This window comes from Falco peregrinus, chromosome 2 (genome assembly GCF_023634155.1).
Source record: "Falco peregrinus isolate bFalPer1 chromosome 2, bFalPer1.pri, whole genome shotgun sequence".
Lineage (NCBI taxonomy): Eukaryota > Metazoa > Chordata > Aves > Falconiformes > Falconidae > Falco > Falco peregrinus.
Window position 1 is genome coordinate 85,154,209 of NC_073722.1, and position 23,363 is coordinate 85,177,571.

General features: G+C 40.1%; 1 protein-coding gene across 3 annotated transcripts in view; it reads right to left on the reverse strand.

Annotated features, from left to right (window-relative positions):
* Positions 1-4,456: 4,456 nt before the first annotated feature.
* GALNT9 (polypeptide N-acetylgalactosaminyltransferase 9) overlaps positions 4,457-23,363 on the reverse strand; it is a 274,526-nt gene continuing 255,619 nt past the window's right edge. For 2 of the 3 annotated variants that reach the window (XM_055796170.1, XM_005233300.4), the window contains 3 exons: positions 20,725-20,820; positions 12,380-12,547; positions 4,462-11,633 (listed from right to left, as the gene is read on the reverse strand). In XM_055796170.1, coding sequence (XP_055652145.1) covers positions 11,487-11,633; positions 12,380-12,547; positions 20,725-20,820 — 411 coding nt within the window. In that variant the 3' untranslated portion in view covers positions 4,462-11,486. Of the gene's footprint in view, positions 11,634-12,379; positions 12,548-20,724; positions 20,821-23,363 lie in introns of all 3 variants that reach the window. The other variant, XM_027780752.2, reaches the window with a different exon arrangement.

The window sequence follows — 23,363 nt, forward strand, 5'->3', positions numbered from 1 at the left end:
GGAAGAGGATTTGAAGGGGTTTGGTAATGTGCTGCTTGAAGAAGAACACCACTGAAGTAGAAAAGACCTAGGATAAATGTACTGTGTAAATGTGCACTAGCTATTCTGAAGGCCAGAAAGTTACCATTGTGCTTAACTGTGGGTCTGAGGGGGCACATTCTCACCCACCATATTGCATTCAATTACATCTAATTTCCTCATAGCTTAACCATATCTGCTCAGCATTAAAGCCAAAACTCCACTGAAGATCATGAGCCACTTTTCCCTGTGTGTATGAGTAATGGAGGAAGCACATCTTGTCATTGCTTCATTCAAGAAACATGGTATTCACCCTGCTTTGTACTGACTTCCACTGGTGAACCACTTCAGCGAGGCTTTTTGCCTTAGTGGCTTTTAGAACCTGAGAATTTCTGGAGAGGTAAATGGAAAGAGGAAAAGGAAGAGAGCTCTTTGCTCCTGGGGCCTCTTTTCCCTCCAGACAGACCCATGAATGATGAGGAGCCTGACATTCTCCTTGGTTAAGTGTTTAAAATGAGCTAGGACAAATTCAGTCCTCATCCTCCCTGTACTGCAACTCCTCTTTGTGAGCTGGAAGATACCTTACAAAGATACTGCAAAACCAGGTTCGTTAGTGTCTGTGACACACTCAGATATATAATAACGAGAGTCACATCAGTGCTTAGAAATTTCTGCAGATGCTGTGATAGGCTTCTGATAGTTTACTTTTGTGCCGCTCTCTTTGGATTTCGATTCTCACTATGAAATGCTTGAAGGAACTGGAGTATACATTTCAAAACAGAAATTAAGAGCACCAGCTTACTTTCTATGCTTGCCACTTCAACAGCTCTTTGATTCTTAAGCTTACAAAACCAAAACAAATCCTGAAACCTGTATTTTACCTTTTCCTTTGGTGCTGTAGGCAAATTTGCTTGGTATCTTCTGGTCCTTGTGACCACAATAAGCATGTTAGGCCTCCAAATTTTCACGAAGTCCTCAGGCCAAGCACAAATTAACTAATTAGGGCCTTATTTTTCTAAGTAGCCAGGTTCTTCTACTTGTTTGGGATGAATCCTTTGCTGATGTGCAAAAGAACAAATCCGTAAGACAGGGTGACGCTGTTTACATTCACCTCAGACTAAATTTTTGGCTGCATTTATCAGTGCATTTCAAAAGGAAAAGGAAGAAAAAAACCCCTAAAAGTCCAGCATTTTGCCTTGCGCTCATGCAAAGAAGAAAGTTCTTCAAAACCTTTAGAATTATAAGGTTTTAAATAGGTTTAATAGTTACACGGAGTCCCCTTCTACTAAACCGAGTGAAGCACTGGTATAAAGAACAAGAAGAGCCTTGTGTCACTCCAGCCTGATGGATCGCAAAAAGGGTTTCTGAAATGGGTTCAGACTTAAGGAAAGAGCTTTGGCTCCAGGATCAAAATATAAAGCAGGCTCCCAAGAGATGAAAAGTGTCCTGACTTTTTTCTGATAAGGCTGAACACAACACAAATCCCTCAACTGCCCCTAGGAGCCCACTGAAGCTTTGAACTTTGCTTCTGTTCAGAAAAAGGCAGCAGCACAATGCAGTATTCTGGGCCTCAGTATTGTGATGGCTTGAGACTGAGGGCATGGCTTGGACATGCTAGGATGTATTCAGAGAACTTCAAATAAAAACTCCAACAGAATAATCCAACATGTACCCTTCCAAAGAACAAGTAAAAACATTTTAAAAATACCTATGTCACTTCAATAAGCCTACACTCTGCTCTCAAGAGTGACTCAAAATACCATGTAAAAAGAGAAAAACTGGACCTGAAGTTATGTAGGGTCAGATTCACAAAAATATTTAACTACTTACCTTTAGTGAGCTGGACCTCAGCTGATCTGCTTGACTTGCATTTTGCACCCTTGAAGCAGATTCTGTTCTCGTAACTCTCTGCCATTTGGTCAGCAAGACGAGAGCATCCAGTGTTTGTCCAGCCTGGACCTCCTCTTGAAGACAGCAGCCAGCCAGGCCGGCTCCTTGTTTACCCATACCATCCTGAACAGGCCAAACATCTTGCTAACTGGTTTTTAATACAAAACCTCAGCCTTGCAACGGAAATAGCAGTTTCTTCAGTTTCAATAAACCATTTTGCTGTTTGATTTCCTCCTTCTTGCTGATAGGTGGCACCATGTTCTGCACAGAACACCAACACTTGAAGTACATTGAGAATTTCAATAGGCTTTGGCAAATGTTGCACTGCTAACACACGACAGCATCAACCTGTGTGTGTTTTGGAGCTCTATCAACAGATTAGGCAGCTTTCACTATAATAAACTGTAAAAGCAGAAAAGTCTTTCCTGAATTCTGATTAAAATCTCTTTGTTAAAGCTCAGTTATTCACGTCAAGAACCCAGGGCCTTATCACTCAGTGAATTGCTGTATGTCAGTTCGCACTTTCCAGATTGGCAGCGCAGCTCAGCCTCTCCCGTTAACTCCCACTTTTCCAATTCAAGGAAATCCTGATATGCCTTGCCCTTCCCTTATCATCCCATTTCCACAACTCCAGGTTACAACGCTAAACCACAATCTTTCCCCTGGTAACTTTTTCTGCCAGCTGAGCCCTCCCAAGGAGTCACGTTACAGCCACCACTGTCAGTAAGGTAAAGGCAGTTCGGAAGTTCTGCCTGGCTTTTCGAAAACAAATAATAGACTCTTAAAAATTGTACATATGGTCTAATGAACGTCACATCACTTCGCTGATCATGCCCTTACCTCTAAGTTCTGCAAACGACAGAATTATTTTTGTAGAAGGCTCCTTTTGCTCATGCAGGTCGTCTACATTAGTAACATACCTGAAAATAAGTTACATAATTACATTAAGGAAATAAGATAATAGAAGAAGGTGAGAACAACCTGAAAGGCAAGTTGGAGAACTGTTAAGCAGTAGAGATAAGCTTATGATAAGAAGAACACAGTCCAGAAATATGTTGTGCTAAATTTGCATGAAAAGGGCAGAGTTGTTTGCTGGTGCTTAGGATTATCATTAGTTTTTGGCACTGAAGTAAGTTCTCTGATTTGTTCGCAGGTTAGAAACGTTTCATAAATCTAGCATGAATAGGGGTTGTTTGCTTTTACCTCAACGATACAGACAGGAAAATACCTCAGTCCTTATTTTCTTGTTTTAAATTCCAGATAACCAGTCCAGATGCAAGGGCTAATACAAGGGCGAATACAGGTACTCAGCTACATTACAGTAACAACAGCCAGAAGAAAACTAAACAAAAAAATAACCAAGCAATGTACAGGCTGGAAAGTCATTATCGCTGCTACTTAATGCTCAGTTATAGGCACATATTCGTGATTCGCAATTGATTCATGAAGATTAATTGATCAAAAAAAGAAGAGGGGTGGCTACATTCATAATATACATTCTTCACAGTGAAATATCTGAGAATTAGGGTAATTTCAGCCGTACAAATGCTGTCAGATGCAGAACTGCTGACAAAATATTTATGTGAACCTAATTTTGCTGGATATTATTCACAAAACACTCATTCTAGCAAGCATATGGTACCTTTAAAGGTGGTATTTCTCCTTCCAAGAAATGCTGGCTTGATTATAACTGGAAATTAAGTCCACAGAATGCCTCAGCTAGCAACAGAGCAACAGTTCTACAGAGTCCCCAGTGTGGATTTACGAAGAAATGCCTTGCCCTAAAAAGACTGATCCTGGAGACGGGGTTAAATTTGCCAAGGCTGTGTCAGGCTACTCCTTCTGAGGCCGGCTGTGGTGTTGCCCACCTGAAGACCACAGGCAACCCTACCTCCTCTGGGTAAGTCAGGGAACCACTTAACAGCTAGCTGCCCTTCGACTCAGCCAGTCACTGTCTGCAGAAATCAGGAAGGAGAAGGCTTATGCAGCACTCAAGTCTCACTCAGTTAATTCAGCTGAGCCAGAGGCATGCAGGAGAGTCAGGAACGCAGAAGCACGTTCAGTCCTGTCACACAACTGTAACCCATGGGTGGGCCCTACAGCCTCCTAGCAGGAGGAGCAGGGCAGGGAGTTCTTTCTAGCAGAATGAAAGAAGGCATCAGATACCTTCTCTGATGCTCTGTGCACTTTGATCACAAATTGCAAACTTTGTCCATACACACTAACAGAGGAGGAACAGTCTGGCTGAGATTCAAAATCAATGTTAAACCCAGTAATTTATGTTTGGTACTGCTGAGCGGCTCAAGAACCCGATCAGTTCTCACCGTGCTATCACCCAATCCAATATATGACACAGAGCATCTGCTTGCGCTTTCACGATGTTTGCTAGCAGTACAAAAAAACGCATGTCACTCAACCAGTTCTGAAATATATTTTAAAAGAGGATGACAGAGGTCAAACTAAGAAGGGTGTTAAAAAAAGAGTTGGCAGCCGTTATTCACAGTTTTTTTGCCATAAGAGAACTACAGGGCATCCTATGGAATGAAAAGCAGACATACTGACTCGCAGCAATAGTGCTATTTATTACAACAGGAGGCTGTGACATCCAGAGATAACACTAGATTAAATATGTACAGGCCCACAGTATTATTAAATCTAATGGTTGGATCATTGTGTATAGCCTCTGGCTTGGGGAATCCTTCCCTTTTGAAATTAGAGGGAGATATATTATGAAAGGATCATTCTACATTTTCCCTGTCTCCTGTTTCACTCTTCTGAACATCAATTATCGGCTGTTTTCAATGATGAGGTGATGGGCTGTGTAGATTTCTGGTAGAAGTATGACAGTATAGAAGGGAGTTCATAAGCAATTCATATCTCCTTTCTATTGCCTTTGGGCAGCTAAAAGTGACTTCAGAAGCAGAAAAAAAAAGGCAAATCAATAGCAACATCATCAGTTGCAACAGACCAGCTCTACAGATGGTAAAAATTACTATAGTAGCCACAACTTCCTTGGCTGCAGCAGAACAATGACATTTTACACCATCTGCAAACTGGCCTCTCGGTTGATGTAGGAGATTAGGTCACAGGGTGTGGGATATCCTTCAGTCCTCTGTATTAACTAGGCAATTTGGGAAGCTTAAGTTTTTCTGTTTCTTTGGTCATGTTCTTTAGAACAGTAACACATCAATGACAGATCAATTGTGCTCTTACACATCTGAATTGCTAAAACATAGCTCCAATGCACAACTCCTAGAAAGAGAACACTTTCATCACCAGCTTCCTGGCTGCAGCTCAATAACGTATTTTTCCCCATGGTCCCCAATGATTTCACAGGAATGGTGATTGCAAGGTCAGAATTTTTTTTTATGGGGATTTTTTTAATCCATGTTTGAATGCTTCTTGTGGAGCATTTAACTAGTCCCCACAGGACCATTCAAGAGCAGAGCTTGTACTGCTGTGTGGATTGGTACCTGCAAGCATTACACAAGTATGTCTTTGTACTCGGACAGTAAGTCAAGCATCCCCTCAGGTCTGCCAGTCACGAGGCAATCACAGTCTATACTATTATCTGTCTAGTCTTGGATGCGCACGCTCAGGGGCTCAGTCTCTAATGAGTGTGTGGTGATGCATCTCCTCCGACATGCACAGAGCTCATCCGCTTTAGAACAGCTTGCAGTCTGCTGCAAAGTGTGCTGTGCTCACCTCAAAAATGGGCTGGCTACCTTTCAGAGCAGACTACATGCAATTTAAATTTTAAAGTGCATGTATAGTTTGCTTTTCTAGTTTTCCTTTGTAACAACTTCAAATTTTAATACAAGGTGTCCAAATGTACAATGTTAAAAAATGCAGCTCATGTCAGCAGTAAAATGCATAGTAATTTATTAACTTTTCAAGTGTAAATACAAGTTGATTTGATGATGTGCCACATAATGAAAAATTATTTGCAGTCACAACTTGCATTCTAGTTGCTGTCTTAATTTTTTTTTTTAAATTAAACTTACTACAAAGAGTTTGAAAACTATGCAATACTTGTTGATGGCCAATAGAGAACTGTAAACCTATGAAAAGTAGTAAGCATTTCTTCAAGCCTTTGAAGAATGCTCTTGATTCAGAAATTCCGTTCTTCAAAATCAGGTTACCATATATTGCTGCACTAGGGTATTTATAAGTCTGTATTCTTGGCCAAAAACCCCATAGTTTTTACTTAGGGCAACCCATGAACTCAATACCTTCAGTTATATATCATTAACACTTTCATAATGTAATGTATTTTGTGAAACCGTTCTAAAATCCATTACAACGTATAAAGAGGTCACTATATATCTCTTTTTTCTAATGCCCTTGATGGCTGGGGCATTGTGAAGACACAGCTAAAGTCTTCACACAGCATAAGCATCCCAGATGTTTATAGGGATGAGGTATATTCAACAGTTATCAAAGTAAGAGAGGGAGATTGTAAAGAGAGAACCTGAAGCTAATTCATTACATTTTTAGAAGATGTAAATATTGACACACTTTATTGCCAAATTCACTGAGAATTATTAGCTATGTAATTTCATTATTCACTCCTTGAGTTCTGTTATTTCACTAGGTAAGCAGACTCCATCTCTAGGACAATGCACTCGATGCATTAATATTTCAAGAATATCCCCGTCACGACACAGGAAGCTATAAATGCATGATGCACATACTTCAGTAGACCACAGTGCCAATTAATGTATTTTCTATTAACTCAGTAACTGCAGCTCTCACCTTAAGTCCACTAATGTCACACACACACAAAATCAAATTGTATCTGCAAAATGTGATTTAGAGGTACACACACTACACTGGTCTCTTGAATCGGTGTTCCTGATGAAGCAATACAAAAATGTGTTAAGTTTGGGATTCTTTCCAGAGAAAACAGAATATTATGTTTACTTTGGTAGCATCTGGATCTAGAGACATGTGAAGACCTGATCATTCCTTGGTTTCTAAGCAGCTTGTTAGATGGTTCTTCTAATTTGCAATATCATCTATTATCTGTGGCATGACCCCATGATTGACTTTAGCAGTAAGAAGAAAGCAGTCAAAATAGCAGCAGTCAAAAATGGAACATCATTGCTAGAAACACCTTCAATTAAGTGAATTCTGACAGTTGGCCCCCTTCCCAAAGCCTTTCATGAAAAAATCAAAGGTATTTGTGTCCTAACTGAATAACAATAATGTCGAACTCCCTCTGAACTCCAACTTCTGTTAAAGTTCTCCTTACAACCCAAATCACTAGGTCCCAAAATAGGCCATAATGTGCTTTAGTATGGCTGTTAATGAACCATTTCAAATGAATACTGGATACTGAAGGAATTACATGCTGTGTAATTGATCTAAAGAACAGATTAGGACTGGTGCTATTTAATTAAATCTTATTAGCTCTGGCTTAAGTACTTAAAATTGCAGCTGTCCTGTGTCAGATAGATTACACCCCTTGTCACATGGCAAGTGAGGTTTTCATCGACTACACCACAGTTTTTAAAAAGGCACGGGCCGATGGAATATAAACAAAGGACTGTGAAGGCCTGATCTTCAGACACACCAAGCCCCAAATTACTCACTGAAATGAAATAAGATTGTTCAGCAGTTTCAGAATACGTACAAAGACCTGTTGTTAGTTTCTACATTTTTGTCTTAGTTCTATGGAACCCGAGTTTAGCTTTTTGGTTGTGGAACACAATCCGGAAGAAAATTCATGCCTCATGGATACACACAATATAGATCTTTACGTAATTGCAGGAGAACCCAGCTGGGTCCTTCAACACCACCTTTTTAAACTCTTCTTTCTCTTTGTTGCTTTGCACTGGAGGTTAGCATGCCTTAGGAACCAATACGCCAATAAAGCTAGAGGACAATTTTGGCTGACAAACAAATGGCTTTAATCAAGTTAAGAATGAATTAAGCTTGGAAAATAGTTTATAGCTCTCCAAGGAGAAAGGGCTTATCACACACACACCCCCACACACACTCCCAGGACTCAAATTAATTTTTAGGCATCTTGACATGCTTACAAAAGTATTTTTTTTTCCTGGTTTACCTTTGACAGCAGTGTACTGGATCTGATGTTCTTTCTTACTTCCTATTCTTCTGTCCTAGGATCTAGTATTTAACTCCATAATCTCCTAAATCAAACAAAATTACAATTGAAGATTTTGATCTGAGTTTTCTCTACAAGGCATAGTACACTGTATTAAATACTTTTCATAATATCTGGACTGCTGCACTGTGGGAAACAAGACTGAAAATTTAAAACAACATTAAGCAGGAGTTCAGATCATACTAAGGGGTGAAATGCTAACAAAAGACCCATAGACTTTGGTTAAAACAGATAATACTCAAGGCTTTTTTTATTATTATTCCTTTTATGAGAGAATATTTAAGACCCTCTCACATGCAGAGTCACCATGTTAATACCACAGCCAAAGCTGTGGTTCATACAGATAAAATGACTAAAGTAAAAATAATCCAACAGATGTGTTTTCCAAATATAAGAAATTGTCTCAGTAAATCTTAAAAAAATGACAATCACAGAAAATACCAACTCCACTTTTAAGAGTTAATTGAATTCTTTTACATTATTCTGTACATCTCAGAGCCATTTACCTATGAACAAAAACCTGCTTTCCTTCTTACACTGAAAGTCTGGTTCTTGCAAGCCTTCTGTAGCCTGTGGCTTCAGCACTCAAAGCTTGCCAGGACTGACCACTCTCAGTTAGACAGTGTGGCCACATTCACATGTTTTGCATCGGGCACTGAAAACGTGCAGAGGCAAAATTCCAAGACAACCAATTCACATTCCTTATGGTGGCATCAGAGCGGAGGGCTGTCACGCTTGCTTGAAAACTTTGCCAGTAAACATAGATCTACCTGGTCCTCTCAGCTTCCAAGCTCCTAAACTGCAAATGCTAAACTCCTTTTAGGATAGTAAATTTAAAATCTGGTATTCTTCCAAATATTCAGCCTTCCTTTTTCATTTACCAAGGATTTGAAAGGCTTGCTGCCCTACTGCTAATCAAGGACCAAACGTAGATTGTCAATTCAAGACAAGGAGAAAAAAAAAGGGTGGGTGGGGGTGGGAAGCATGTGGCATGTTTGCTTCTGTTCAGTATAATAACTTTATATTCTAATAGTTAGGTATGTAGTAGTCACCCTGATATATAATTACTTTCAACTTCCAGCCATCTTCATATAAAATAGTTAGCACTTACTCATTAGAAAGACTACAGATGGTCTAAATGACCTGTTGTGTTACTCGCCAAAAAGCTCACATGGTAAAACAGTCCTTCCCTTCTTTTGCCTTCTCACCTCCCTCGACCAAATATTTCAAGGAGTAAAACTCTGTCAGAGTAAACAAAAGAATACAGCTTTCATGCAAATTAAAAGGGAAGACTCTATCTGGAGAGTAGATGAAAAGTCACTTGCAAATAGAGCTCCTGTACAAAGCATTCAACACCTGCTCCTCAGAGGGTAACTATCCTTTTAAGTTCTCTAACAGGTTAACACGCGGAGGTTAAATGCAGGGCAACGGGCATTTGCTCCTGATCCGTATTTACCCTGAAACTTCCTGCCTGATTGAGACTTCCAGGAAGGCTTGAATACTGAGTTTGTCCATGATTTTTTACTGTATTGTCTGATTTCTTAAAGATGCTACCTGCCCCTGCAGCTCTTACTACACCATTCAAGAGGCTGTGTCCAGCTAACCATAAACACAGCATTTAAAACATTTTTATGTTTAGACTCTCAACCAGAATTTTGTATTCATGTATAACCTGATCCACATGACAAAGATCAGCAATTAGCCACAAATAAACTACAGAAGAATTGGCTTTGTATTACATCTTGCACACTCTGTTTCAAAAATAAAATTGGGGCAAAATCTAGCAATATGCTCTCCAGATACCAACCAAGAGTTGACAAGAACGGATAGATTTTGCATGTTAAAAGTAAATACTTTATTACATGTCATGCCCTTGAAAAATTAACTGTTTCCATTCTGTTTTGTTCAGCATGCCTTGAAATAGCAATGGCAAAAGCTCTTCAAGAAACAGATCACCAAGATTCATGGTACCACAGTGTCTGCAATTACCTATTTTCCTGACTCAGTAAAAGAAGATATTTTTTTTTTTTAATTACTATAAAATAGTAAATAGTGAAGTTAACACACCATCTCTGTCTCTCCTTCAGCATGACTGAATCTTCTGCAATGAAAAACTGTCTGCCATGGCCCCACGTCCAAAGCCCGCTGACGCTGGCAGCGGTCATCAGCTCAGACAGCCTTTTGGATAAGGTCTTGCCATTGCTCCGCCTCCCTGTGCACAGACACTGCTTGAACCACTGGCTACATTCTTAAATTCAGGTTCACAAAGATGCTGTCAATGGGTCAACTACAGTAAAATATTTATATTTCAAAGTAACAGTATTTATATATGCTGCCTAGTTCGTGCTCTAATTTGTCCTCTTATCACTAGTTTATGTTTGTTTTTCAAATACTGAAAAGACTTTGTTGGTTTATTCAGGAAATCTGTCTAGACAGTGCTCACAAAGCGTATTTGCTCACATTTGACATTTTCACAGGATGGGTAACAAAATGGAAGATTCAAGTTGTTAAATTCCACAGATGGTGCCTAAGTCTGTCAACTTATTTTCAGAAGTGACGAGGATGCAGCTTCCAGGCAGTTTGTGGCACAGCGCTGCAGGATAGGAACTTTGCGGGCCAGCTGAGGCCTCTAGAAATCCACCCATCTACTAGGATGTTTACTGCCTCAAAAGTTAAATAGGCAAGTGCTATATTGTGATGCCTTTATAGCCAAGAAATGTGAAATGTGGCAACATAATGGAGCATGTGGCTATTTTACCTATTCAGCATTTACCTGTGTCTAACTAGAAGAGGTCTCTCATGCTGCTTTTTAGCAGCTTGAAGGTTGAGAACCACCTGTAAACATTTGCAGAACAGTCTCTTTGTAGAAATAGAGACTCCTAAACCATCAGCCTTGAAATTTATCGTACATTATATTATATTTCCAGTGCTATTTACAGATCACCTTGTTTAGTACAATGGACCAGACATGCTGAAAAGGTAGGATTTTTCCAGTCCCCTTATATACGAAGTACAATAAAAAAGGCACATGATTATTCACCACAGGAGTTGTGCACCAGTCAATAACTTAAAGCTAAAACGCTACCCATCAGAGAACTCTCTTTATGAGGCAGTATTAGGATCTCTCCTTTGAACTCATCATAGAAACATCTGTCTATAATTCCTCTAGGAGAGCTGAAGGAACCCACTCTTCTGTTGTGTTCTCATCTTCAGCAGATTTCCAAATCAACAGAAAACTCCTTTTCCAGGGAATGTCAAATAGGGCATGTATGTGCCTGGTGGGTGCGTCTGTTTGTTTGTTTCTTTGTTTCTTTGAATGCCCAACTATGGAGGATTCTTGAGAGCCAAGACCTGTTCAAACTAATTTGCTTTAAGACAAATGCCTTGCAAGATATGGCACACTGAGCAATGGACAAGGGCAGGAGAAGCAGCTGCTCGGCCCCAGCAATCAATGTCGGCCATGTTTTATCCAGTTTCTAATCATCCATTTTTGCCCCGAGCACCTTTGTACGACTAATCTGAGCCCAAAATTTGCATCCTTTGACATTTCCACTTCTAGGCAACGGCCAGTGTCTCTGCTGATGATTGGACCATTCTGAGAAAAAAGAAAAAGAAAAGAAGAAACAAAAAAGAAAAAAAGATTTAGAAGAAGGAATAGAAAAGGTGAAAAGACTAGAAGGAAAATAAAGCTAGATCTGTAAATCCCTAGAAAGCACTGTAAAATGCCCAGGAAGTTCTGTATGTATCAAGTGATAAAAGGCCCTAGAAAGTGCTAGAAATTCCTAGAAGTTAGTCTATACAAAGTGCCAAAACAATTCCTTGATAATTCTAGATTTAGGAATTACTAGAATATTTCCTGGAAATCATTAGAAAAACTCTAAAAAGCACCAGAGAATCCATACAGACCGCAAGAAACAGGAAATCCCAGAAACTGTAAGGATGTCTTCAAAAATCCTAAAAGTTATTTGAAAGCTCTGGATCTAAAAATTCATAGAAAGGATTAGAAAAAAAAGAAATAGAAAAATACTAGAAAATTTCTAGAAACAAAAGCTCCTAGACACTGAAAAAAATTGGCAAGGATGTTCTTGACAATCACTACAGAAATTGAGAATGTTCCAAGAAAGGATAACTAAAAGCATACCCCAAAATTCCTAGTAATAACATAGGAAAATTCCTGGATAGCACATGACCTAAGGAAAACACATCTGACTATTCCTAGAAGGCACAAGAGGGGATTCCTAGAATAGTCCTCTCCAGGTCTCCTGTTTTTTCATTAAACATCCTCTAGAGCAGCATTCCTCTCCGATTTATCTCTGCAAGGCTCTCTGAGCTCTTCCATACCTGTGTGAAATCCCAGAACCTCTGTGCTGGCCTCAGGACATCCTCACACTTCTTCAGAGTTGGCGTCCTGCCCTTTCCGTCGTCAACGAGGCATTTGGAGTCAGGCAGGAAGGCGGTGGAGCCCAGCGGCCCCAGCTGCAGGACACCCTCGGAGCTGTAGCGGACGAGCTGGGGAATGGAAGGAGAGGGAGGGCTGTGACGGCGGCTGCAGGCCCTGGCGGTGGGCACAAGGCCCCCCGGCAGCTGCCTTCCCTGCCAGCTTCTGCCCTGGCGTGGGCGAGGAGCCCTTCGTCCCGCTGCGCACTGGGACCTTCCCGCTCTGGCACACGCTGCTCAAGGGCGAAGCTTGGGAAACTCGTAGGACACAATATTCCCTTTTTCACACCTCTGCTCCCCACCATTCCCTACCCTCTATTTCACTGCAAAAGGGCAATCAAGAAAGTGAAATAATCAATATGTAAATCATACCCACTCAGCAGGAGTTAATTTAACAAGGACACAATGTCAATTTGCCACGCAGTGTGTTCTTAGAGCTCTGTTAGAGGCTACTGATAGCAACAAGTCTAATTAGGTTTTGTAAATAAATGTTACTGAAAAAATCCAACCATGCAACCAGTACCCAAAAATACGAGAGGAAAAAGGAAATCACGAAGGAAATAGCAGCAAATTTGCTAACACATGCTTCAGGCTTACATAACAAAGAATCACACTTGGATGTTTCAGTTTTGTGTGAGGCTTAGCTGTTCTGCAGTTTAGTGATGTGGTAAATGCTACTGGCTGTAATTAGAGGCTTCAGGTGAGGGCCCATTATTTTAGAGGATTTATTAATTTAAAAAAATATACTTAAGCAGGCACAACTATTCATGTTGATTTTTACAGGAGTGTAATTTTTTTTTTTTAGCATTTCTTCTGTTCTAAGTGGTGATTTCAACTTGCCTCAAGTCATTCACAATAAAATGGCCCTCAAAGAAAAAAAATCCTCATGTAGAAGGTGAGGTAAAGAAATTGGCCTCTTGTAATCTCAGTGTGCCAGAATATATTTTATTACATTAATATTGGACCAAGAGAAAATATTTAACGAGATAAAGAATATCTGTGGATGGCTCTTGTCGGTCAAGATTAATTGTCAGAATTACAAAATCAGAATACAAATCTGTGATGAAGAGAACTTTTGCTGTGTTCGCAGCCTTTTGCTGCAAGCAGAAGGCGGCTGCCCGGTTGCCTTCTCACATTGCTAGGCGTTGTGTCGGGGAGGAGGCTGCCACTGCTTCCGGGAGCGCTGGGAGCTGGCTGGCATGGCACGGCACGGCCTCCCGCACAGCACGCGTGGAGGGCAAACAGCCAGCACCGAGCCCGCGGGCTCCCGGGAGAGCAGGCAGCAGGCACCAGCCTTCGTCCCGGCACACTGGAGGGGAAAAAAGCTTTTCCTGGGGATGCACTGGGGACCTTGAAAGGTTTCTTGCAACCCAAGAAGCCACTGCCTGGATGACAGCAGGCCTGAAGAACAGAGTCTTGAGGAAAGAACGTCGATCTCAAACTCTTTATTCTGCCTTTTCCAGATCTGTTTTTCCTCTACCGTGATCTGTTTCAATCTGTATTCAAATAAAGCCTCAAAGCCTTAAGGGTGGCCTTAGGATGCTCATTTAGAGGGAGAAGAGGCTCTGTCAGCTCACTCTATATCACATTGCGCTGAGACAACTATGATAGCAATGGAGTCCTCATTTATAAGTTGCAAAAATTAGTAAGTAATCCTCTTAATTACTGCTACTTCCTGCACAGTTGAGGGAGAGCCTATTGAGGCTAATGTCAATGCACATTAAAGCAAAAGTGCACGATGTTAATTTGGCAGCAGGCCAATAAGTCAAATCAGATGTATCTACTTCTCACTTCTGTGTTTAAATCTACAGTCATGACACCAGCATAGCATTTTGCCCCTCTTACCCTAGAAGTAGTCGAGTGCAGCACCCAGGTGCCAAGAGACTGCAAAATGGAGTCAGCTACATGGCTTGGGTGCTGCAGGGTGAAGATCTGAGCCACCAAAGAAATGCAATTATAACCCAGGGAATTCACTGCCTGTCTGGTCTTATCGCTGTTATATGGCTGAAATTACTTAACAAGGGAGGGAAGGAAGGTCAGAAGTGCCTGCCACTTATTGGATGCTACTGACCAGTGCATGAGATACCATTAAGAGTCAATCAAAACCCCTTGAATTAAAGTCTAGCTTTCTACCATCATCCCTTTTAAACTCAGAAGAATCATACTGTAAATAAACATATCTTGCTGGTGGTAAAGAGAGCATGGTCTACTCAGTCCCAGACCAGACACCCTTTAACAAAATGTGTGTTCATTTTCCCACCTGCCACTTCTGTTCAGAGCAACCATGTGAAGCACAGAGTTGGGACAGAGCCTACATCAGAGCGAGCAGAGGGATAGCCACATGAGGATGCAGCTTGGTATGAGCAATATCATCATCGAGGCACTGTCTGCACACACCAAATCAAGACTTTTTTTTCTCCTTTCACTATAAGGGTATAGGGGACATATGCAAAAGAAGGTCAAGCAAGCAAAGTGATTCAAAATATAAATGGATTGCCAGCTCAAACAAATTAACTTCCTTTCCCCCGCCCCTACATAAAGGAGGAGGAGGGAGGGGAACGGAACCCAAACACACTCTTCTGTGTTTTTTTTGTTTTGGTTTTTTTTGGGTTTGGGTTGGTTTTTTGGTTTGTTTTTTTTTTACAGTAAATCTTCTGTATTTCACGCTTCTCGAATCCAATGGGCACTCAGCATAGTTCAGGTGAACTGCAGGCACAGCTGAACCTTACACTGACTGAGAAATGTGTTTATCTTGCAGTTCTTGTCATATCTCTCCAGGTCCCAAAATACCACCTTAGCAATCTGGTTAGTTTTGCCTTATCTAGATAATCAGAACCCCTGTTTATAGGGGGCTATTTATAGGAGGCTACCTGCTCTGTAGTATAGGATCAATTTTCCCTGCGGTTTAAGATGAGTAACATTTTCTGCGCCAATATTAGAATGGTCTAAAATACTCTTTGTCTTTAGAACACCAATAGCCAGAATTGCACATGCTCTGCATCACAGTAGCTGTGTGCTTGGGAAAGACCTTGTTATATAGAAGCCTGTCAAAGCAGAAAGTACCATTTCTGCTTAGGCCTTAGAGTTAGTATATCTTCTGCTTCTGTTATAAACTACCTCCAATACTGGAAGTGGTGGTTGTGTGACAGCTCAGTCAGACACAGCTTGGTGCAGGGAACTGCTATCTCTACAATGACGAAACAAATGGAACATCATGGGCTTAGCTTTCCTGAATCTACTTTCTCTCAAGAGTTCCAACAGTCATAAAAGCTTAGGCTTATCCTACAATGAAATTAAATTCCAAAAAAAAACCCCCAATAACAAGAAATTATCTCAGTTCAGACCACACTACACAGTAAAGCTTTAGTGCTTGCTTCTGCAAAATCAGGCCAGAAGTTAAGGTTCAAGAAACTACTACATGATTAATAACATCTTCCTCCAAAGACTTCATATGATAACTTCCTAGAGACAACATAAACTATGAAAATAAAATAAGCATTAAATAAGTTGCTTATTACTGTAGACTAGAAACCAGGAACTGGGATACAGAGTCAATGGAATAGTGAAAAAATATACCTGCTGTATCTTAAGTGCCACTACCATACCAAAAAAGAAACAACCTCTGAATTTGCATTAGAACTGTGGGCATTACACACCATGCCAAATCCATTCCCAGGGTCAGCCAGCCAAAATCAAGTGACAAAGTTCCCTTTATTAAGGAGTGTTCAAACCCATTCATTAAAAAAGTCTGTGCAAGTCTTGATGGGCTGAGAGGCTTAGGTACCCACATACTCCCACTGCAAGCTGCAGAACACAAACACGGTTTTACACATCACATGAGGATGGACCTTTGCTCAGCTTTTCTCTTTTATCTGAGAAGAGCTGCAGGATCCACATAAATGACACTGAAGCTAAGTGCTCCATTAAATACTCCAAGATCTAATCCTGATACTATCTGCTGTACCTATGGTAACACAGGATAGTTTTCCCGTCAACATTCAGAAATCTGAGCAGAATGGAAAAGATGTCAAAGGTTGTTTATCAAAGCCACCATATCTGGTTCAAGAACAGTGAGCGGTGCTGCCTATGGGAGGTGATCCTCCAGCAGCAGCAATGTGATAAGTAAATGCCAGCTTTTAACTGAAGGGTTTGACTTCAGAAAATCCATTCCTGCTAATTTCAAGTCAACTGCAAAAAAACCCCACAAAGTAACAACAGATAACTGTTTGTAGAAAACAGTTACACAGATGGGTCTGGTAGCTTTCCACACTAAATTTAATCCCTCTCACTCACTCTTGTTCTCCAAGCAAAAGGAAATCTTTAATAATCCTTCAGCCCTGCAGGTTAAGGTAAGCTGTCAGCCGACACAGAGACTGAAACAGCAAGCTATATGGGAATCCAAAACACCTTAAGCCCCCAGAACACTTGTCACCACAAGACAAACGGATCACAAGTTACCAAACTTCCAGATTTGTTAACAGAATCTCACCCACTGCTTCCTGCAGGAGAACAAACTACCTTTTCATCCTCCCTGCTCTGAGCAATCAGACCTGCTACCTGGTGTGCAACTCTGGAAAGCCATAGCTCTTCCAAGGAAAATGTTAAGTATCTGCACTCAAGGAACAGTTTAAGAAAAGCCTTTCATCTCTTCTTACGCCATCTGTTTGCCTAGCTGCAAGCTCCAGGAATCCAAACGTTGAGATCTCGCTTCTTTCTGCTTGATCTCAAGGCGAAGGGAGTTCTCCTTTCCCAGCCGCAGCACCTCCTCTTTCTCTCGGTGTGAAAGGGAAGAAAGGCAGGTGGAGAAGGAAGCTGTTTGCTGGGGCCTTTCTATCCCAGGGTGCCATTTTATTAAGTTCTCCTCTGCTTTCACATACCATATAATCAGCTCCACATCTCAGCATTCAAGACAGACACTGAGACAGCGAATATTTCCACTGAGGCTGTGTTAAGTGCTCACAGACAGCTCAAAACCTGCGTGTCCTGCAACCATTCTAAGAAGCACAACACATACCACTTTTGGCAGGCTGTATCCATTCCCATCCCACCCATTTTTAAAATTTGTTTTACAACAAAAGAGTATTATGTACTACTATATATAGCCAATGGCCTTTACAGGTGATTGAACAAGAGAGGCCACACAAAGAGGCAAGGCTGTTCAAGACCCCCGTCTATTCCTTTGTTTCTGAATTGTCTCTAGCCCTGGGACTGTTCCTCCCAGCAGTATTTGCAAACCTTTTTTCCTGAAAGGGATTAGATGCAAACTTCAGAGCCAACGAAGACATGCAAAGCACACTGCTTTTCTGTGAAACGAGTTTTGAAATCGACTTAGACTGATGCAAAACCTTGTCTGGATATTCCTGACTGTTAGCTTACCCTGACTTAGCTCAAGTCAAATTCAATAAGCTAAACTGATGTAAACTCAGGCTGAATGCATTCCGGAGCACCTGTAAAAGAGCTTGTCCCTGTTTGAATAAAGAAATTTGAACGGTGATGTCATTGAAAATGTGATTTATCATGCTAAAAACTGATCTTGAGAACACACGTAGGGAAAGGCATTTTGTTCATGGATCATTAACAAGTGGAGCGGTTTTATTTTTCACTGGTCATGCAGGACAACACCATTCAGAGTTGTGCAATGTGTAAGAGAAATAGAAGGGTAAGAAGTAGAGGAAAAGAACATTTTATCACAGATGAACAGTGATTTTACCCTTAACTCTGCTTTCTTTAAACACTTGACTGACTTTTGTTGGTTTCAGTGGAACCACATGTACACTAAAACCACTGGTGATTTTCTTGTCAGAATAGCAAAGTATGAAAACCAAACAAGGCTGTAGCTGAATAGCAAGAGGCTTTCACACCAGCAGGGCACATCCATGTTTATACTCATTTATATTCAGTAGGCACGTACAACTAACCCAAATATCAGCTCAGTAGGGGTATTTTATGCCCTATGCTCGAGATGAAAAATGTCAGAAACTGCAAGCTAAACATAACAGACAACTATACTCACCCAGGCTGATTAGAAGAGGGGCTTTAAAAGTGTTTATTTAATATATTAAAACACTTGCTGTCAACACCTTTCATGCTATGTGCTTGAATATCCTTGATTAGCGTTTGTGCAGCTGTGGTTCTCATACTGAATTAATTTTGTAAATTGTGGTGAGATGGTAGAAGTTTTCCAGCTGTGTAATCATTAATTAACTTGGCTGCATTTGAGTGGATCCAACCCATGCTTGTCTATGAAATACTTGGCTTAGATAAAACATCACCTCTGCCTTCTGCTTGTTCCACCCCCCCCCCCCCTTTTTTTTTTAAGAAAAAAAGGGAAATGGAAAGTACTGCATGATGATTTGGTAGATTAATTTTTGCCTTTCCCATACTTTTATAATTCTCACACAGAGGGGCTGCTTTGGATTTTAAGAGTTTGAGAAGAGCAACTTTCTCTTTTTATGTGTTTCTACAGTGCTAGTAACAAAAGGGGTCTAGCTTGTGGCTGTAACTTAAAGTCTAAAAACAGCTTTTCAGTCTTTTCCAGAAAATTCAAGTAGATGAGATACTGAAGACCTGTAGCAGAAGTGAGACAGAAGAGATTTAACTGGTCACTATCCAGCTTCAACCTCTTGGGCAGTAAATACTTTGCACATTGTTATTTACACCTGAGAAGAGCTGCCCAGTGTCTAGTCTAGGGCCCACAATTCAAAAGGCATCATCTACTAGGGAATGTATGTGCATCTTACTAAAAGCAACATGACCTGTTCCTTAAAGCAAAAAATTGGTCAGAGCTGATGCCGAGAGGTGAGCTACCTCATGCCCCAAAAGTTACGTCAGTCTGGAGAAGCTGGGCACATTGTGCTTCCCTTCAAACAAATTCACAGTAACTTACACCCTTCACCTGTTCTGTTCTTCTGGAAGTCAAAGTATATTCTATGGAACAGGAGTCAAGGAGGCAAACAAGAAGTTAAGGACTTAAACTGCAAAATAAATTACAGCCAGAACCATTTATTTCATTATTCTTCTCAATGCTAGCACAATGCTAGAAGACTAGGTGTTGCAAAGGGACTGTTTGGAAGGACTTAAATATGCAACTTTCTGGTCAGAATTAGAATGGAGCAAGAGACTGAACTCTCCCTAAGCGCCTTGACATCTCTAACTAGAGTCTTCCAAAAAGCTCATTTACATGTAATTAAGCAACACTATTTTGTTACTTTACTCAAAGGCTGTTGCTTCTGCCTCTGCTAGGAAAGTGTCACTCAAATGTTCCACAATGATCCTGCCAAAGGTGGACGTTTTGTCACTATGAATTACTGTCTATCTCACTTTGCGCTAATAAGGTATGACTCTTCACCAGCTTGCAATTAGGCACAACAGGTAATATTTATATTTTGCGACACTTTGTTATGCCTCCATGGTGATGTATGAGCCAGAACTCCAAATCAATGTGCGTATGACTGAACTTAATTATCTGAGGCCTGTGATAAGGTCAGAGTTTATTTACGCATGAGAATGTTCATTAACAGAGTTTTGATTCAGATGGTACTTCAAAAGAGACTAGAATTACATTTCAGAAGAAGCTCAAGTCCTGGATTTAAATAATATCTAACTCATATTTAAAAAACAAGTAACATCACTATGAGCATGGAAGGGAAAAAAAAGTCATTTAACAATCTTCAGATATCTGTAAGAAAATAATAAGATGCACAGAGACTGACAAAAAAGAAATCTTATATTTTAGAAAATTATTAACTTAAAAGATTCTTAATTCCCTTTGAAGTTGATGTTAAATATGTGCTTAACTTTTTGCCTACTTGGGGAATCACATCAGCATCTTGCTAAATCATTTCTGCATAGGAGCCTACTGGAGCAATGAAAAGTTAATTTAAAGAGGTGCTATTCCTACAGTAATTCAAGTCATAACGAGAAGAGCTGCTCACTTATGCAAAGTGTAGAAATTCGTTAATCTTCAGTGGATTTCTCTGTTATTAAAAGAAGTTACCACGATTCTTTTGTTTCCCTAACTGGCATCTTCAATCTTTTGTTTCCCTAACTGGCATCTTCAATGTATAGATTCATGTACTGAACAACCTTGGAAAAGGCACCCAAAAAGACCAGAGTAAAGCCAGATGTTTTCCTTTGCAACTCAGGAATATACTGCTAAACAACTCAAATGCACCAAATGACTCTTTGTTTCTTCTGAAAATTCTTTACGTTAAAGGTTTCTCATTAATTATGGGATTTTAACCATTTACCTGAGAGGACATTCCATGGCATGGGTAAAGGATTGCTTTGTCATCCTCTTCGGCTCCCTGATCCAGGCAGTAGCCGCTAGCTTTGCTGTTACGCACCTATAGTCGCATCGGAAAGAAACCAGTTATATTAGAAGTTAACCAGTATGATGCATGGCCAATCTAGCTAAATCTTAGCTGCACTACAGCTACTGAAACAACCAGCATGCAAAACCATCCCCTGAGAAACACATGCTTGTTCTCCAGATATGACACAATGCCTATAGTGAATATGCTCCAGGAAAAGACATTATTTGGACAACCTGCTGTCTTTACAGACCTTGGGTCAGAGTTCTATTTTCAGCAATTACTTAAAGATCAAAATTCCATGAAATCCACAATAAGAAACCCAGGCCAAATTTTACTCCAAATTACCCTTTTGTAAATATAAATTTTGACCCTATATGTTGAGAATGTTGACCTTAACAAACGGTATAGGAACTACCCAGGATTGGTGTTGGATGTGGCACCCTTTTGTTTACTCCTATTGCTTATATAAAAGAAAAAAAGCATGTGAAAAATTATCTGAATTGAGAATATAATATATAGTTATGTACAGAGGTGACGTGCGGCACATCATTGTGAAAGGATACAGCAATGATAAGCAGTGTTGGAGGGCTTTTGAAATATTTAAAGTGTGGATTCATAGATCCAGTGAAATAAAACATTCACGTGCCTCCCCAGACAAGATGACTTTGCAAGTCTATGACGCTGGGCTGGAGCTCGTCTGAGATTTCAGGCCTGCCTTTCTCTTCAGGCTAGAAGCCTTACACACATTTTGGACATAGACCAATTTTACAGGTATCTTAAACAGGAAGTTTTTTAAAGGGACATCTTGAAACAGTCAGCAGGTCAGTTTTGGTTTAGACTGTGAAATATTTGTCTGGCCACCCCTATAATATAGAAATAGCTGCTCCACCATGTGTCAGAAACACCAGTAAATAATCCTTCATAGCATAGTGTATGAGCACAACAGGGAATCCGATCGGATAAGGGGGCTCACCAACAGTTACATTTCAGGAGGCTCATTTTATGACTTGGGTACTATAAAGGCTGAAGAAGACTAAGACAGCTTTATGACATGGCTTTAAAAAACATGAATTGAGTCACTAGGAAATATATTTTTACTACTGTTTCAATCTGTTTCACATCTACTCAATACATTTATTTTCCTTTAAACTCACTAAACTCCAGACATCTTTTCCTCCAGGAAAATAACCAGAAGAGTAAGTATTTAATAACAAGCTTGATGTCATTTAGGATGAAGCCTCTAGTTTTTTCATTATGGGCATGTAAGACTGAAAAGGAACTATGCCAGTTTATATAGCTAAATAGCTTGAGTGGCTCCATTTTATTATAAATTTTAATGAATTAGATACTTACACCATTAAACTTCTTCTTTGACTGAAGAACCTTCCATGCAACCACTCAACAGAAACAAACTTCTTTTTGGAGCCCAGCTTGCTAACTGTCTGGTATAATTGACACAACACTGGCAGTTCTGCCAACGTTCTTTGCGGTTAACAGCCTTCTCAGAGCTGACAGTTACTAATAGCTCCCGTTGAATTTACTAAATGTCTTTCCTCAGTCACTGCCAGGGATAGTTATATTAGGATGCAAAGTGATATTGCGCAATAAAACTTGCACTTTGTATCAACTTCTGAAGTGCCTGACTTATTTTTATATGAAGTCAATCAAATAGAACAGAAAGGAAGAATGTCCATTTAGTTGTCTTGTGTGAAAATATATTGCCTTTGGATGTAATTGTAGTTCAAGTAGACAATTAAAACAGAATCTTAAAAACATTATGCAGCAGGAGAGCTCCTAGAACTTGGCCCCAGTTCACAGTCATAAGTGGCAGCCGTCCTTATATTACAGGCACATGATATAGATTTAGAGTTACATAAGGGTGGCTGACTTCTTTGAAGAGCGGGGTCAGGCACATGTGGGAGTTTTGATTGGTTCACAGAAGAGAAAGAAATGATCCAGATAGCTGAGGTGAACCAAAACATCCACACATTTCTAACACATTTAGATCCAGCGTTTTATTAGGGTTAAGTAACCTCTCCAGTCAGCTGTCTCCGAGTAGGTGTTCCAGGGTCTTACTCAATACTGGTACACAAGTGAGAATGAAAATACAGAATTAAGCACAAAGCAGCAATATTGTTTTTCCTCTCTTTCAGCTGAGATAAAGACCTGCCAAATGGTAGCCTCGCCTCATAATCTGAACAAGGATATGTTGCTTTTTATCCTGAACAAGGAGGACTGCAAAACTGAATTAATAAAGTAAACATAATCCTTCAAATAGTTCGGCAAAGCACCAAAAAACAGGGCGGTTCTTTACCTAAAAATGATTCTAACTCAACTGTTCTCATTAACTGTAATTATCTTATCTCTCTTGACTACTAATGTTTTCTTAATGACCCCTGTGGCATCCTATTTGTGAAAACAATTGCCTCAAATTTATGTTCTTAGAGCTGTTCCATTTTAAAATGAAAGCCAAGAAGGTTGAGTATCATCATTAATGAGAATTATTTCCTCTGATATATTCCAGTAAGAGGGACAGTGCTTCTCAAAGCCACGCTTCTCAGTGTTGGTTAAAA